The sequence below is a fragment of the Anomalospiza imberbis genome, chromosome 1, assembly GCF_031753505.1.
Source record: "Anomalospiza imberbis isolate Cuckoo-Finch-1a 21T00152 chromosome 1, ASM3175350v1, whole genome shotgun sequence".
In the NCBI taxonomy this organism is placed as follows: domain Eukaryota; kingdom Metazoa; phylum Chordata; class Aves; order Passeriformes; family Viduidae; genus Anomalospiza; species Anomalospiza imberbis.
Genome location: NC_089681.1, coordinates 105,652,759 through 105,668,239, shown reverse-complemented (window position 1 = coordinate 105,668,239; position 15,481 = coordinate 105,652,759). Strand labels below are relative to the sequence as shown.

General features: G+C 40.6%; 1 protein-coding gene across 2 annotated transcripts in view; it reads right to left on the bottom strand.

Annotated features, from left to right (window-relative positions):
• Positions 1-11,532, bottom strand: part of DPY19L1 (dpy-19 like C-mannosyltransferase 1) — a 45,108-nt gene extending 33,576 nt beyond the window's left edge. Inside the window, exons 1-5 of one of the 2 annotated variants that reach the window (XM_068203923.1) lie at positions 11,068-11,532; positions 10,093-10,161; positions 5,049-5,073; positions 4,440-4,527; positions 3,683-3,820 (exon numbers count right to left, since the gene is read on the bottom strand). In XM_068203923.1, coding sequence (XP_068060024.1) covers positions 3,683-3,820; positions 4,440-4,527; positions 5,049-5,073; positions 10,093-10,161; positions 11,068-11,362 — 615 coding nt within the window. In that variant the 5' untranslated portion in view covers positions 11,363-11,532. Of the gene's footprint in view, positions 1-3,682; positions 3,821-4,439; positions 4,528-5,048; positions 5,074-10,092; positions 10,166-11,067 lie in introns of both variants that reach the window. The other variant, XM_068203919.1, reaches the window with a different exon arrangement.
• Between the last annotated feature and the right edge of the window lie 3,949 nt (positions 11,533-15,481).

Genomic DNA, 15,481 nt, shown 5'->3' with positions numbered 1-15,481 from the left:
ATCATGTACCAATACAGTTGGAAGCTGACCACCTAGAAAGCAGTTTTGCAGAAAAGGACCTTTGAGTTCTCGTGGACAATTTATACTTGAGCCAGCAACAAGCCCTTGATGCAAAAAAGACAAATATATCATCAGCTGTATGCCACCAGGACAAGAAAGGCAACTCTTCCCCTCCACTCAGCATTGCTAAGACTCTTATTTGCAGTGCTGAGTTCAGTTCTGGGCTGCCCAAGACAAGAAGGACATAGAATAAAGATGATCAAGACAGACTCTTTGGTTGACAAGAGATGAGACAATAAGCAGAAATTCGAATACAAGAAATTCCACTTATACATACGAAAAAAACTTTTTTAATTTGGGAGTGGTTATTGGGAGTTATAAACCAATTATAAACCAAGTGGTTATTTGGGAGTTATAAACATTGGAACAACCTGCACAGAGGTGGAGTATATTCAAATTGAAACTGGAGATGACCCTCAGCAATCTGCTCTACTTCACCCTGGTTTGAGCAGTGTACTAGAAGACCTTCAGACAGCCCTTCCAACCTCAGTTGTTCTGGGATTCTAAAATTCATTAATTTTTAATATAAAGGCTCCAATCTTCATGGCTCACTTCATCTGTGGCCTTCACACCCTCGCAGTGTAAATCCTGTATATTTAAAATATAACTACGTCTTCCTAGACCAAGACTCTGAGCCTCAACATTGTGCCTTACAAAGTACAGTATCCTGAATTCCTGGAAGCTTTCTGAACATCTGTGCTCTGGTGCTTCTGGCAATGCACATGTGCATACATGAGCCACACACCTGCCCCAACTCCAGACAGATATCAACAGGTCTGGAGAAACAAATCAGTGTCTTCTTATCACCTGAATGTGCTTTGTTAAGGACATCTGTATGGCACATTTGCATCACCAGCCCTGAAAGTGACATTAGTCAAGCATATAAAGCATTCTTGCCAAACCAATGCTGCACAAAAAAAAAAAAAAATCCAATGACTAATTTATCAACTTAACCATTTAACCTGTTTATGTCACAAGTGCCTGCGTCTGCTGCAGATTTTACACAGGAATACTCCCTAAAAAGGTATCAGGCTAGGTATTTCAAGCAAAAAAACCTATTTTTTGCCAAAAGCTACTTTACATTAAACAGTTAACACGGGCATAAAAATGGAAACAAATCAGTAAGCAGCACAAAATTGCTAGGTCAGTTGGAGCACAGTGATGTTTCTGGAATTTCTATTGTTCTGTATCAGATAAGGCAGTAAATGCAGAACCTGGAAAACAAAAGCCTAGCTTTCAGACCCAGGAATGCTCTGTGGACAAGGCCAGTCCTTGCTGCAAAAGAACATGAAGAAAAGTCAAGCCCTTTCACTAGTTGCCTTTGAGTGTCCACTTTAAAGCCAACTACATGGATCTTTGCAACACACTCCTCATTTCAACTCACATCTTCATTATCACCACCACACACAGAAATATCAACTGTTCCATAACAATGAACATCCAGAGACAAAATTAACACATTATCTCTCCACCACAGAAACTAACACATTATCTCTCTACCATTTTTCATCAGAAATGAAAACACTACAATTACTAGAACAACCTGACTATGGAGCAAATACTTGGAAAAACAACTTTTTTTGGATTTTAACATTGTACAGCTACAAGGACAACCTTGTAGCTTTTGACAGTTTTTTTACTGCTTATATGTATAATTTACATAAATTATGTACTGATTGCTACACACTCATTTGACTTTTTTTCCTTTTTTAAAGTTTTTAAGGCTAGTACTGGCTGTACATGTAAGCGAATTGTTTTACTTTTCTTAATCAACTTAACATCGTATTTAGCAATCGGACTTCATGATTGGTTTTGATTAATTTAATTTTAATATCCATTAAACAATCAAATATTTTGTTAGAATTCAGCCTTAGTGCTACTAACGGGCAGAAAGAGCTGGAAAGATCCCAAAATATCAAGCAGAAAATGAAATGCTTTCAGGAAGCATGACTGGATACTGAGCATCTGAAGGAAAAATTTTACTGCCAACAAATAAATCCACAAGCATCTTCTCACCACCCAGTCCCATTATAATAATAAGAAAATTCTATAAATTCAGACAACGTATTTCAAATGTCAAATTACATCTATTGACAGTTTTATAAATACAGTTATGTGGAAACAGGAGTACTCAAGAAATACACTTAAAAACCCCCCAAAGCACTATTTGCAGGAAGTCTAGACATTAAGCAGTAAATGACTGAAAGGAGTAGAGGAGACTATTTGTCTGCTTTGCATGCCCACACAGGCACAAAAAAGATGAAATGAATTCATACCTTATCACCAATTTCTAAGAGCAAGTATAATCCTAGAAATCTGAATGAACAGACAAACCTACACATTTTGCACTGCAATCAACCCAGTGTTCTTATACCATGTCAGCCACTATATCTGATTTCATCTTCTAATTTATTTAGTCATCTTTCAGGATGATACTGGTAAGTCTTTAAGTACAAGTTCATTTGACCAGTAATCCTTGCTTTTCGAAAGTCAGACAATAGCTGAATTCAAGAAATCTTTTTCAGCTAAAGGAAATAACTCTTTAGTATTCATATGATGTTCACAATGGGGCATTTCTAGAACTGAATTGCAATCCATCTGGACTTAGAAAAAAATTCCAAGCAAACCCTAAACAAGTGAGAGGGCAACAAAAAGTGGTCACCTATACAGCATTTAGTTCTTCCAGAGCAAGGACTTAAGAAGCAAATGAAACCACTACGTGCAACTTGTAGAAAGAGATGTACACCAAGAACTCTTACACATACAGTTCCTGAAAGCAGCTCTGCTCCAATAGAGAAGGAGAATAAGTATAAAAGCTAGGACCCAACAATCACAGCCATTATTGGCTGGATCTCATAAAAACAAACAGCTGCTGACAAAAGAAATTACAGAATTGTAATTAACATTAACCAAAGGAATCTTCCCTTTGCAAAATGTTTGAGACACACTGGCAAAACCTTAAGAGACAGAAACCTCAACATTTCTGTACTTTGAACACATGTTCTTTTTACTGACAAAAAAGCAGAGTAACAAAGTGATCTAACCAGGTAACAAGTGAAACATTAAGTATGCAACAAATCAACAGCAGCCAGTCCTCCACAGAGGCATTTCCTCTGCAACATCTATGTATTACCACTCATGGATTTCACAGCCACTAGGAACTGTGATGTGCTTGGTTCTGTGAGTTTTGTGTGTCCTACACAAAATGGAAAACAAAATAACCTCTTGCAGCCTGTATCACTTCAGTCATTATTGTCACATACTACTGATACTTCATACATCTTATTTCCTGAAGTACATAACATCAGCAACCTACCTGCTTTCAGGGAAAAGAACAAAAAAAGGCAAGTGTAGAATTGGTCTGCAACTTTTGGGCACAAAATGCTAAGATCTAGAAAGCTTTCACAGTCGATTGAAAATACTTGAAGTTTGGAAATTGATCAAAATGTATGAAGTAACTTTCTCATTTGAAATCTGGAACTGAAATACAGTATTTAAGCAACAATTCATAAGTCACTGTACCTTTACAAACACATTTTCCAGACTAACTTTTACAAATTTGTAGTCAAAGCTAAAACAACCAAAGATTTGCAGAAGGTATTATATTTAAAATATAACTCACCTCTGGGTAAAGATTGAACCTTTGTAAGGTGTTAATCACTAAAGGATATTCAGTTAGTTTGTCATTCATAATGGCGCATACTCCATTCCAAAATGATGGTGCCTCAATAATGATCTTGAAGTAGGAATAATAAAGACCCTACAGAAGAAAAGATTAATTATTTACAATTAAAGATGTCACTTCTGCTTCAGGAACCACTACATACAAGCTTCATTTTTAAACAAATTTGGTAACGTAACAAACAGGACAGGTTTATTAAAGATGACTATCCAGTTTTCCAAATTTCTTCTATTACTACCATCAAAACAAGTGATGTGGGTTTCCTTCCACTTTGTTTCATAGCATACCTGGCAATCTCTCATTTGGGGTGGTAACTATGCATTAAATAGTGTTTCACAATTCTCAAAATAAAAGCAGACAAAAGGGGTGTGAGTGTGTATATATGCCAACATATATTAATTGAAAAAATATTTAGACAAAAAAGGCTGCATAAGAAGACTATAACTGAAAGCAAAGTCTAAGATACTTGCAGTTTTGTATTTTGGGTCTGCCAGAACCATAATTTTAGATTATATTTTAAGTGAACTGTGAAGTGATACATTCATAAGGATCAGCTGCAAGTCACACAAATACTCTGCACGTAAAAGTGTAAATGCACAGTAGTTGTAAGAGATCCATATGTATACTTATGCAGAATGTATTAATAAATTTTGGAAAGCCCGTGATCAGTTTTCCAAACATTGAAACATAATCTAACCATTTCCGTGCGAAAAGCCATTTCTCTTTCTAGTGTCGACAGGTGAGAAAAATGACGGTCGTTTTCAAAAAGAGTTGTTATGTGACACCTGCCAAAAAATAATAACAATTAAAATGGAATAAAGAGGTTTAGAATACGTACTAAGTCATTGATGGCAAAGATCATTCGATAAATACCCAAAGTTTACTTACAAACTGCTATTGTAATTTATTCATATATTATACCAATATCCTCATCTATTCAAATAACTTTAAATTGAAAAAGTATGAACAAAGAGTATTTATTTTCAATTCTATGGCATTAGTAACAATACTATAACATTATACATTATACATAAAACTGTAATTATTTTAATTAAAGTGGAGACACGGAAAGATTAAGCAGCAATTTTTCACCTGAAAAGCAGGCTTCATTCGTCTCTGAACAGGCTTAAGAAACCTTTCACGTCATCTTCACAAGAACAGAATTATTCAGTTGAAAGATAATTTGGTCTTGAGAGGAAAGTTCTAAATATAAATTATCCCAGCATCTTCTCTAAAAATATCTAAAAATTATATTTTTATTATTTTAAAATTCCATATTACTCTGAAGCAAGAAATTTAACCTTACCAATGTAGGACTCCGGCAAAAACAGCTGTAAAGGAAACAAAATGTGCAAAGTTACTAAAATATTTAAATAACTGAACATGAACTCATGTTCACTGCAGTAATTGCAGTACTACTTCAGAGCTGCACAGAAGGTACCCAATACCCCAGCAAACAGAAGAATAGGAATATCTGAATTAACCTCCACAGCCAGGTCTTTGAAAATTTTCTGTGGTATTCAGCACTAGGCAATGTTTCCACCTACATCTTGCATCACTCAAGCTGACCCACCAGCATCTAATGAACACATTTCAGTTATCAACAACAAAACTGAATTAAAAGCTTTTTTTTTAATAAGCATAAATATTTTTAGAATTTTTATGACGCCTACTGTGAATGTTCACTCAACTCCTGCTCAGATTTTCACTACCTCATGCTAAGGCCTGAAGCACACTACAAGCAGCGCTGCTAGGTCAAAGCAAGGGCAACTAACAGGCAGAACCTGGTGGCCTGAAAGGGCTTAAGGTCACTCTGCAGCCATTATCACCTGCAGCCTTCTGCAGCTATCTCCTGCACCTCCTGGTGTATTGACTGTCTGACAGCTTCTTCAGAATCTGCTAACTCATAGAAATGCTACAGACCAAACTTTCAAGCTTTAAGGTGAAAACACAAGCTTAGCAAAAAAAGTTTCTGAAGCAGATCCAGCAGCAGCTGGATCCCTGAGGCTTTCGTGCTTCCCAGGTGATAAACTAATACGATGAAAAAGGAAGGATGAACACTCCCACCATCATCTAGGGAATTATTTTGCTGAGAGGTGCACAAGTTAGAAGTTTTAAGTTGAGCTATAAACTAGAGAACTTGTGAGTTCAAAATCTCATGCCTTAAATGACGATTCTGTGAATTCCTATGTTAGACTAGCCTGTACAAAGTGGACTGGTCCTTGTTTGCCATGTTTGTTTGTTTTCTTTCCTAATGGACTCATAAAATAAATTTTCATTTACAGAGCACACTGTGCTGTAAATATGAGAAATCCAAATGGACCATGACAACCAACACAAATCTAATTGAGACGGTAATTGCTAAAAAATTATAGACTCTGCACACAATTAGGTTCCATGTGTCCATTTGAAGACTATCTGCACTGCTGCCATATAGATACAGAACAAGGGAAGCAGTCTGAGGGACAAAGGGAAGAGACAAATGCTGATAAAGCAGTGAGTTAACAGTCTAGGTCTCTGACCTTGAGCATGACAAGATCCAGAGAGAGCAGGAACCACTCCATTTCACTTGGGCAGTGCTGACAACAAATGCAGCCCACCATGGAAGCAAAGCCTTGCCTGAGTGAGGGATAATGGGAAGGCATTTAGGGGGACCACAGTGCTCCTCCTAGACTGAAGGTGTCTCAGTTACCCTCTAGGCTTTCTGCCATAGAAAGATCTGGCAAACTAGCTGTCTTTAATCCACAAAAATCTTTATTGTTAATGCAGAACTCTCTTATTCACATAGGCTGTATGGAGGAGAGAGAAAATGGAGAGGACAACCACCCTCCCTGCTTAGACCCAGCTGCAGCCAGAAAGGTGCTGAGCACCGTGTCCCTCTCCAGGGTGCTGACCAGCACACACCTTCCCTCCTTCTGGCACCCAGATACTGCTGCTGCCTCTCTGAAGACATGGAATGAGTCAGGTTGCTTGGACATTGGTAAAACACACAGCAATGCCTGCATGCTGATGCAGAATATAGCCTGAGAGTTAGGGGATGTACATTTGTTCAGGCTGCATGTTACAAGACTAGGGTTGTCTGTTTCTGGAAAGCAGCAGGGATAAGAGAAAGAAAAACACCTTCGCAAACCCACTAAATTTATGTGGAATGGGAATGGACTTAATGTACACTTCATGCCCGAGTATATATACCCAATATATATATTCCATATATATATATATGTATTTCACATATTCCTCCAACACAGAGCCTGAAAGTGCTGCTACTACTGCCAGTACTTGTTATGATGGTCACAACAAGGTTCCTAACTGGAGCGTGTTGCATTATGACCTCATTTTAAAATTTAAGTTTTGTATGTGAAGAAATCCAAGGTAAAGCTGGGTAAGACAAAAAAATCACAACCACAAAAAATGAAGAAAAACACTAAAAAAATTACCTAAAAAAATTTCTAAACTGGCTGCTGGTGCAATTTAACAACGTCAACCTCATGGTAAACACTTCATACAGAAAGTGAGGTGGTACTTATACCACAATGAAACTTCCCTCAGAGTTTTACAGTTAGAAAATAAAGTTCCAGTTAGAAAATGAGGACCTCTATCTTTCACTTAAAACTTCACCTTTTTGCATACTTTCTAAAAAAAAAAAAATCACCAAAATTGCTTAATGTAAGCAGAACTTCATGTTTTAGGAAAGGTTCAGGAGCAGCAGGGGTTATTTTTATACTAAGGACATTTACATTAGTTCTCATGGAAAGCTGCAAATGTCTTTCAGAAGAGAGGCATTGATATGACATGGATTTCCAGGTAAGCACATTAGCTCTATCAGCAATGCAGCAAACCCTATTCCATAAAAAAACCCCCATATTCTGCAGCAATTGTATGGAAAGAAACAGCAGCCCATACCTCTCAGTTATTGCTTATTGAGTAATAATTACACATGTACACAAGGCATTATTTTATTTCTCAGCAACATTCACAAGATTCCCAGTAAGATTAGATACTGAAATACTTTTGCAAATACACACACGCCAGCTAGAAAAAAAAAATTAAGACTGATCACACGTTAGGTAAGAATATACAGTAAAGTCCAATGAATATTAGTTACCAGTACTGTTCATTAACTCAAATTCACATGGTTCCAAATAAGGCAAATATGCAGTATTTTATAGATACAAATAAATTATCTATTATTATGGAAATTACATTTCACATCCAGACATACCACTTATTTTATGGAGGAAACAATGTCTTTAAATCTGATTCTTCCCTTCAGTAAATGTTTTACTGAAAGTCAATGCAGTAAATGTAAATACATTCACAGTTATTTTGAAGAATTACATATACATTTTCACAATATCATTCTATTATAAGTACGAAGTGAAGACCTTTCATAATCACACAGCAATTAATGTTAATTACTCATATTTCAAGAGACAATGGGCTTAATTCATAGACTTCCACTCTAAGTCCAAATCAGCATTTTTCAACAGACTGCATTAAGCCAGTTTCTGATGGAAATCATGCAGCTCAGCTCTGTCAAATTACCACCCTTTGATCTCATTAATGTCCTTACTGGAGAGGGAAAGAAGGAGGGGACAGGAAGGGAGTACTATAGTCCTAATGCTATAGACACACAGCTACTATGTACTTGAACTTGCAGATGCCATTTTCTCACCCAGCCTAAGAAGCCCTAAAACCAAAGCATATGATAAGATTTTTGCAGACTAGGGCTATTATGTAAAATCTGATAGATTTCCTATTTTTGCCTGTGTGTTATTCTAAGAAAAGCAGTATGAATGGCATGTAAAAAGGACTCTAATTCTGGAAATTAAATACTGAAGAATAGAGCTATTATTTGGCTTTATTTACCAAGAGAACAACAAATGCTGAGACCCTGTAATCCAAGAGGATGTGAAGGGTACAGTAAACTGATTCATATTTTGCAAATATCCAAAGTGACCAGGTATGAATACAGCAGAACTGGAAACAATGAGGAACCTGCAAGCATTGACTACTTCTGCAGCTTAGTCAAGTTGTCACATTCTGAAATTCTGTGCAATATAATAAGGATGTCTTCAGGAATAAGGCCTCAAGTCAATGATCATCATGAAAAAAAAAAACAAAAACATAATAGGGTGAAGTGTTGTATAAGAACATCCTTGAAAGTCTGACAACTATACTGCTGCACTGGAGAGATAAACTGGGAGATAATTTGTAAGAGGAAAAAAATTCACACTCTATAATTAAACTAGCTCCAGCTGTGGGAGCCTCTGTTTTTAAAATATGGGCCTTAGATCTCAAGCAAAGCAACAACAAAAATTCAAATCCCACTAAGCTTAATTAAAAATCACTATTTCATATTTAGTATATGTACATTCTTTGCTACTGCAAATACTCTATGCTAGTACATACTTTGCTATTACTCCAATTGAAAAATCTCCCTGAAATATTTAATAGGTTATCTGGGTTTCACGGACAAATTCAAATTACAGAAATTATAAAGTTCTCTCCCTAATCTGCTCTCAAATTTCAATCAGAGGAAAGCATTTTTCAATTCTGACCATCATTTTAGCATTTCTGTGTCATTTAAGTAACTACGAGTCTAGGAAATGCTGAATAAACAGATGTAAGTAAAGCAATTCAGGAACACTTTATTCATTAATTAGTTTGTAAGCTAAGGGCTGTTTCCCTGCTACTACTTTGCAATGTAATTCATCAAACTGAAGAAACTCCCTCTGGCAACTAGGACTACTGGTGATGTGATTAAAAGTACCAGCATCTTTGGAATACCCTGAAAATATTTATTAGAATATCTTTTAGGGTATATCTAATGGTGCATGTGACAAATATGCTATTACCTAACGTTTGTTAACTTTCGGAATGCGTCTCTTTGCAAATACTTTGGGTGTTTTTTTCAAGACTTTGGTCATTAACCATTCCATTATTTATTCATAAATATTCCCAAAGACAATAACATCTGAATTTACATCCCTCTACAACTGTATGTTCTTCCACTGAACAAGATGTTGTGATTGCATTACTTAATAAGAGTTGCTGCCTTTTTTTTTGCCCCCTACAAATTAATGACTAGATAGGAGAAATACGTAAATATCTGGAATTTTTTTTTCCTATTTATTTCCTAGAAATATTGTGATACCACATCAACTGCTACAGTGACAGCTTTCCAAAAGTTACCATGTAGGAAGTTGTTTCCTGTCCCTTTTCAACATCAGCTATGTTTTTTACTTTTTCAAAGCTGTATTTCCAAATATATTTTGACACAATTTACAATTACAGAGAAAGGTAAAAAGATCAGTATTTCCCCCCCACGATGTATTCCTTGTACTTACCCAGAAGCAACGTGAGCCAAATGTTGCTATCAGCTTTTGTGATGAAGGCCTTTCTGTCGACAACAAATACTGCCAAAAGAACACAAGCACCTTAAGCATCACTTAAGCACAGTGTCTATAAAAAGAAATCTGAGCTCTGCAACATTAGTTTTATGTAAAAATCTCGACTGGACCCCAAAAATGTTGAAAGAAACTTCACTCTGCAAGTTCATAACTACACATAAAAGCTTTAAACATCACAGATAGACTGCTAAGGTGACAACATAAATCATCAGGTTTTTATTTCTGAACTAACTTTTACAGAATAACTTGTCAAAAGGGAATTTCTACACAGCTATGTTACTGGCAAATTTGCTCAAGCACGAAGTCAGACTTCTAAAGAATACTGAAACCTCCATGCTTTCCAGAAGAAATAAGCTGGTCACCGCAAGCTGCGATAGTCAACACCACCAGACAGACTGTTTTAACAAGAGTTACTTACACAAACAGCACGTTTCCCCACTTTTCCCCCAAAGGATGCTGAAGTGGTAAAAAGCCCTTACCCCTTCCCTCGCCCCCATTTCTCGCCGATCCCTGTGTGGGTTTTGTCAGCTTTTCTCTCTCTTTACCGTCCCCGCGCTGTGACAGGCAGAAGCACGGGCCCGGCAGAGCGGGAGCGCGACCTCGCCGCCGCTGCCCCGGGCAGTGCCAGACACCGCCCGCCGCCTCCCTTCCTCCTTCCCTCCCGCGGGAGGGACCTTCCCGCCCGCCGGACCCCGATTGCTGCTTCCCGGGAAAAGACGTCCCGGCACTCCCTTCCCCGGCAAAAGCCACCCCGTGCCACGGGGCAAGGGTACTGCCACTTGCCGGAAAGAGGGACGGGAAGCGGCGCTCAGCCCCACCGCACTTCTCCCGCGCGGAAGGGCCGGCTCCCATCCCCGCGGGGGCAGAGGGAGCGGAGAAGAGAGGGGGCAGGGTTCGGGGCAGGAACCTCACCTCGGAGCCGGTCTCCGCAGAGGCGCAGGAGACTCAGGGGGCCGCGGCCCAGCAGGTCCCGCTCCCCGTCCGCCGCGGGCCCCTCCCGGTAGGGTCCCCGGGGGTCGCCCCTGGCTCCCCGCCGGCCGCCGCCTCCCTTCCGCATGGCGCGGGCCCCGCCGGAGCCCTGCCTCCCGGGCGAGTGCGGCCGGCGGCCGCGGCTGGGGCTGGCGCCCGGCGACTGCTGCTGGTGCTGCTGCTGCCCGGGCTTGAGCGGCGGCGACTCTTTGTTCCTGCCTCGGCTCGGGACGACCATCTCCGCATAGTCCCCGCCGGGGCCGGGGCGCCGCGCCGGAGGGGAGGGGAGCCGAGCCGAGGGGGGGCGGTGCTCAGCGAGGAGCTTCCCCCACCCCCTGGCAGGGCCCGGAGGCCACGGGGCGGAGCCGCAGCCGGCGGGCTCGTAGTAACGGGGCGAGGGGCGGCCGGTCCTCGCTCCGCCGCCGCCGCCGCCCGCTCCGCCCGGCTGGACACGTGGGGGCGGGGGCGGCGCTGCCGGCGGAGCGGGGAGCGGCCCCCGCGGCCCCCGCTCCGCCCCGCCGCTCACGGACGCGCCGCCCCGGAGCCCGGCGAAGAGGGGGAGGAGAAGGAGGAGGCAAGAGCGGAGCTGTTCCCGCTCACTCCTTCCCAGGGGACGGCCGCGGTTCTCCCGTCGGTGCCCGTGCGGGCGGGCGGGCCTGTCCCCCGCGCTGCTGCGGCCTCGTCCTCCGACGCCTCTGGGTGTTTGCCTTTCCCGTTGTTCCCGGGCCGTTCAGCTCTGTAATACCGTCTGCTTAAACTGAGTCCACCCTAGAAGTGCCCGGCACCCCTGTCCCCGCCCAAATTACCAAAATTTTAACCCCCAGATGGTAACTTGTCAATTTTGTTGCTACGTCCGATAGGGCTTCCACACCGCAGAAAACACCCCTCCTCCTACTCCTTGTTCTGGAATTTTATTGTGGGTTTGCCTTTGCAATGCGGTCACTTTGCTCATGAGCACCCTGCAGATCCAGCCAAACCCTTCCCTGGGGTTCAGAGGTTAAAAGGCCCCGTTGCACATAAACCCTTTGGACATGAGGTGTTTCATGACTTTTCCAGAGCTTCAGGAGCTCCCAGTCACAATCCCTGAAGCTCCTACTCTAATTACTCCTCTTTGAAGAGTGGCGAATATACAGCACAACTGTGGAACAAGACCCAGCTATAGAAAGCCGCTGTTCCTCCTCCTCCTTGGGCTCTGCTACTCCGCATAGAACAGCGCTCAGGCAGTGGCTCATCCGATAGGGATATATTAATTTAAATACCACTTTTTGGTAGTGTTGATTAAATATAGCAGAGTATAACCTCTTCAGTAAATGCAGCCTCTCCAAACAGATCCATTTCGCTCTTACCTCCCTTACCTCTTCTTTTTCTCTTTCTTGACTGTAGCTATTCCTTGCCTCCCAGGTGCTCCTCATTGCTGTCTTCAGGCTTTTCTTTATCCCTCTGCACTCTTCATTTTATGTTCTTAGTCAAACAAGTTTTCTATGTTTGAGTTTTCCATTTAACTCTCTTTACTTTTCCTAGCCTTTCCACTTTTTTCCTCTGACATAACATATGTAGGTTTCTCCTAAAATGTTTACAACCTCTTTATGTCCATCTCCTTTTCCTAATTATTTTTATGAATCCTATCCTGTGAAACACCAGGTTTGAGTCTAATGTGGCAAATACCATACTAAGTATTTTAAAAAAATATTAAACAGATAACGGTCACACTGTTAGCACAGGAAAGTAATTTTGGTTCAGATTCAGCTACTGAGGCAATGGAAGTGTAAGAACAGGGTGGCTTTTGCTGTCTTTGTCGTAGTAGTAAGGCCATTTACACCCCAATAAGGTTGTGAAGATAAAACTGGTACTAAACAAACCAGCCTGTGGGACTGACAGAAATCCTGTGTGTCCATGTCCTCCTGGCTCATATTTCTCTCCTTGCTGGGGGAGAATCACCCTTCTACCACTAGCTGTTTTGGGGAGATAATTGCAAAGGACGTGTATTACACTGATCTCAAAAAAACAAGCAAGGAAGAAGTACAATTTTTCATAGAAGACAGACAGTCTCCTGAGTACCCGGGCTCTTCTTCCACCATGAATTATATGTGGCAGTTTCATATTGCAAGAAACATTTATCTGTGCTTATTACACACTAAATATAAATGAAGGCATAAAAGGAACACCTTTCAAGTGTTTGAAGACTACTAACTATTTTCCCCACCTGCTTTTCAGGAGAAAAAGTCCCACAATCTGCTTTTCTTTGTATTTGATTTTAATTGAGTAGCTTTGTTATAAATTCAGTAACCAAAGGAGTCTGTTGTTGCTGTCTGAATGATTGAAGGGTACAGACTCCAGATAGAGTTTTGTACATAACCAGCATAGAAAAAGAGAAATATGGTATGTTCTGCTGATTTTTAACTCCTGTAACCTATATTTCAATTTTTGCCAAAATCAATAGAGTCATGGAACACTTAGAAACTTGAAGGGTTGATATTATTAAGGTTCATAAAATTGCTGTGGGATGGCTCAACCGTTGAGATTAACTGGGCCTGATCCAGCCTGCAGCAGATCAATTACCTTCAGGCTGTTTTCTCTTAATAAAACTCTTCAGGCAATTTATTTCAACAGGTGCCACGAACAGAACCTGGCTACAAAGGCACATACTACTAAACAATTCTAAAGGTTTTAAAAGTTACTATAAGTGTACAAAAATGGAACATCACATTCTTAAATGTAAAGGTGCCCATGTTCAGCGACCATGAATTGCTATGGAAAACCTCCAATACTACTTCAGAAGAGCTGCAGTAGAGCAGTACACCTCTAAAAATAAAATAACATTTGTTTCAATCTGTAAGATACAAGTAGTAAGAAATAAAGCTTGGGTTTATATCATCACAGGAATTGCATATTTTTTGAGAAGTGCTATGTTTAATATCCAGCATCACGTTTCAGACAGTGTGGCTCATTACTAATCCTGCACGCTACAGCAAAAGGAGTGATTCCAATAAATCTTTCTGTTTATAACAAAAAAGGAAGGGAAGGAAAGAAATATATCTCTGAAAAGCAATTAGATTTTTCTCAACTCTCAAGGGTGCTGATGGACATATACAAGTGCATAGAGGAGACATCATCTTAATCAGATTGTCCTAACTTCTTTTGTCCAGGGAAAGCAAAATCAGTAAGAGTTTGTTCCACAGCTTTCTGCTGTCCCAGAACAAGGCACATTCTGGAACACAATATTTCTGTTTCTACTAGGTCTTCTCTATCTCTTTGCTCACACATCTTCTATGATCACCGGACTGTCCCTTCATATTTCCAAATCACTCTGATACAGATATCAGCAATCTCAGCTGCATAGTGGTTGTGACACACTGTCAGTGGAAATAATTCATAGTCCTCAGGAATAAGCCCTGCTAGTGAAGCACATTGGCCTTGGCAGTTCCTATACATTCTCTAACAGCATTTGTTCCTCAGGACACTGGATGGGCACACCTCATTACCAAACAGTCCAGAGCTTGCATTCCTCTCCCCCACTCATTCTCATCTTCTGTATTGTTCCATTACAAAAAAGTTCTCTTTTTTTCTCTTGCCTCAAGTGAGACCTTCGCTTTCTAGTCTTTTACCAATACCAACCCTTTCTCTCTCCAGTCACCTTCAAGGTGGTCTGAATAAGGATGCCTGTAGAGATTCCTTTTTTCAGTCTGTAATGATGTTTCTTGTACTGCTGTGCTTTGTTCCAGTGGCACTGCCTCAGAGCGTCTTCTGCAGATTTTGTGACAAGGCTGCCGTTTCCACCTACCACAGGGCTTTGCTTCTGTGAAGTTTCTGTTGATCCCCCACACTTTCACACATTCAGCAGCAGACAATAATAGCAGGACTGCATTGTAGCAAGTTAGGGAACTTCAGGCTCCCTTTCCTTGGTTCATTTAATCCAAGGTTAGCATGCAAGGTAGGCATGTTTTAGAAAGTATGTCTCTTCAGAAAACCACTGTGTGACTGGTTAGATGTACTCAACCTAGCATTAAATGAGCCATTTTGAGTGCTGACAGCAAGAGAGCTGCAGCAATGTGGCGCTCAGAGCCTCAGGTAACTAACCAGGACGTTAGAGCATTTTGAGGTCCATGCCATATGGCCATGTCTGACTTAACTCATTATTTATACTACTTGAGCTTCAGTCACAGAGCAGACAAATTCTTACTTACAGAAAGATCTTTATGAAAACAGAAATATTTGGGACCTCTTCTTGTGAAGACCAGGCTGAATAAAAGTGCAGAAGACAAAGGAGTCTTGTAAGGCAGAAATAAAGATGTGGGATTGCCACTGGAGTTTGTACATGGAGGAATTTGCTAGGGAAAAACAAAAACAGCAGAATGCA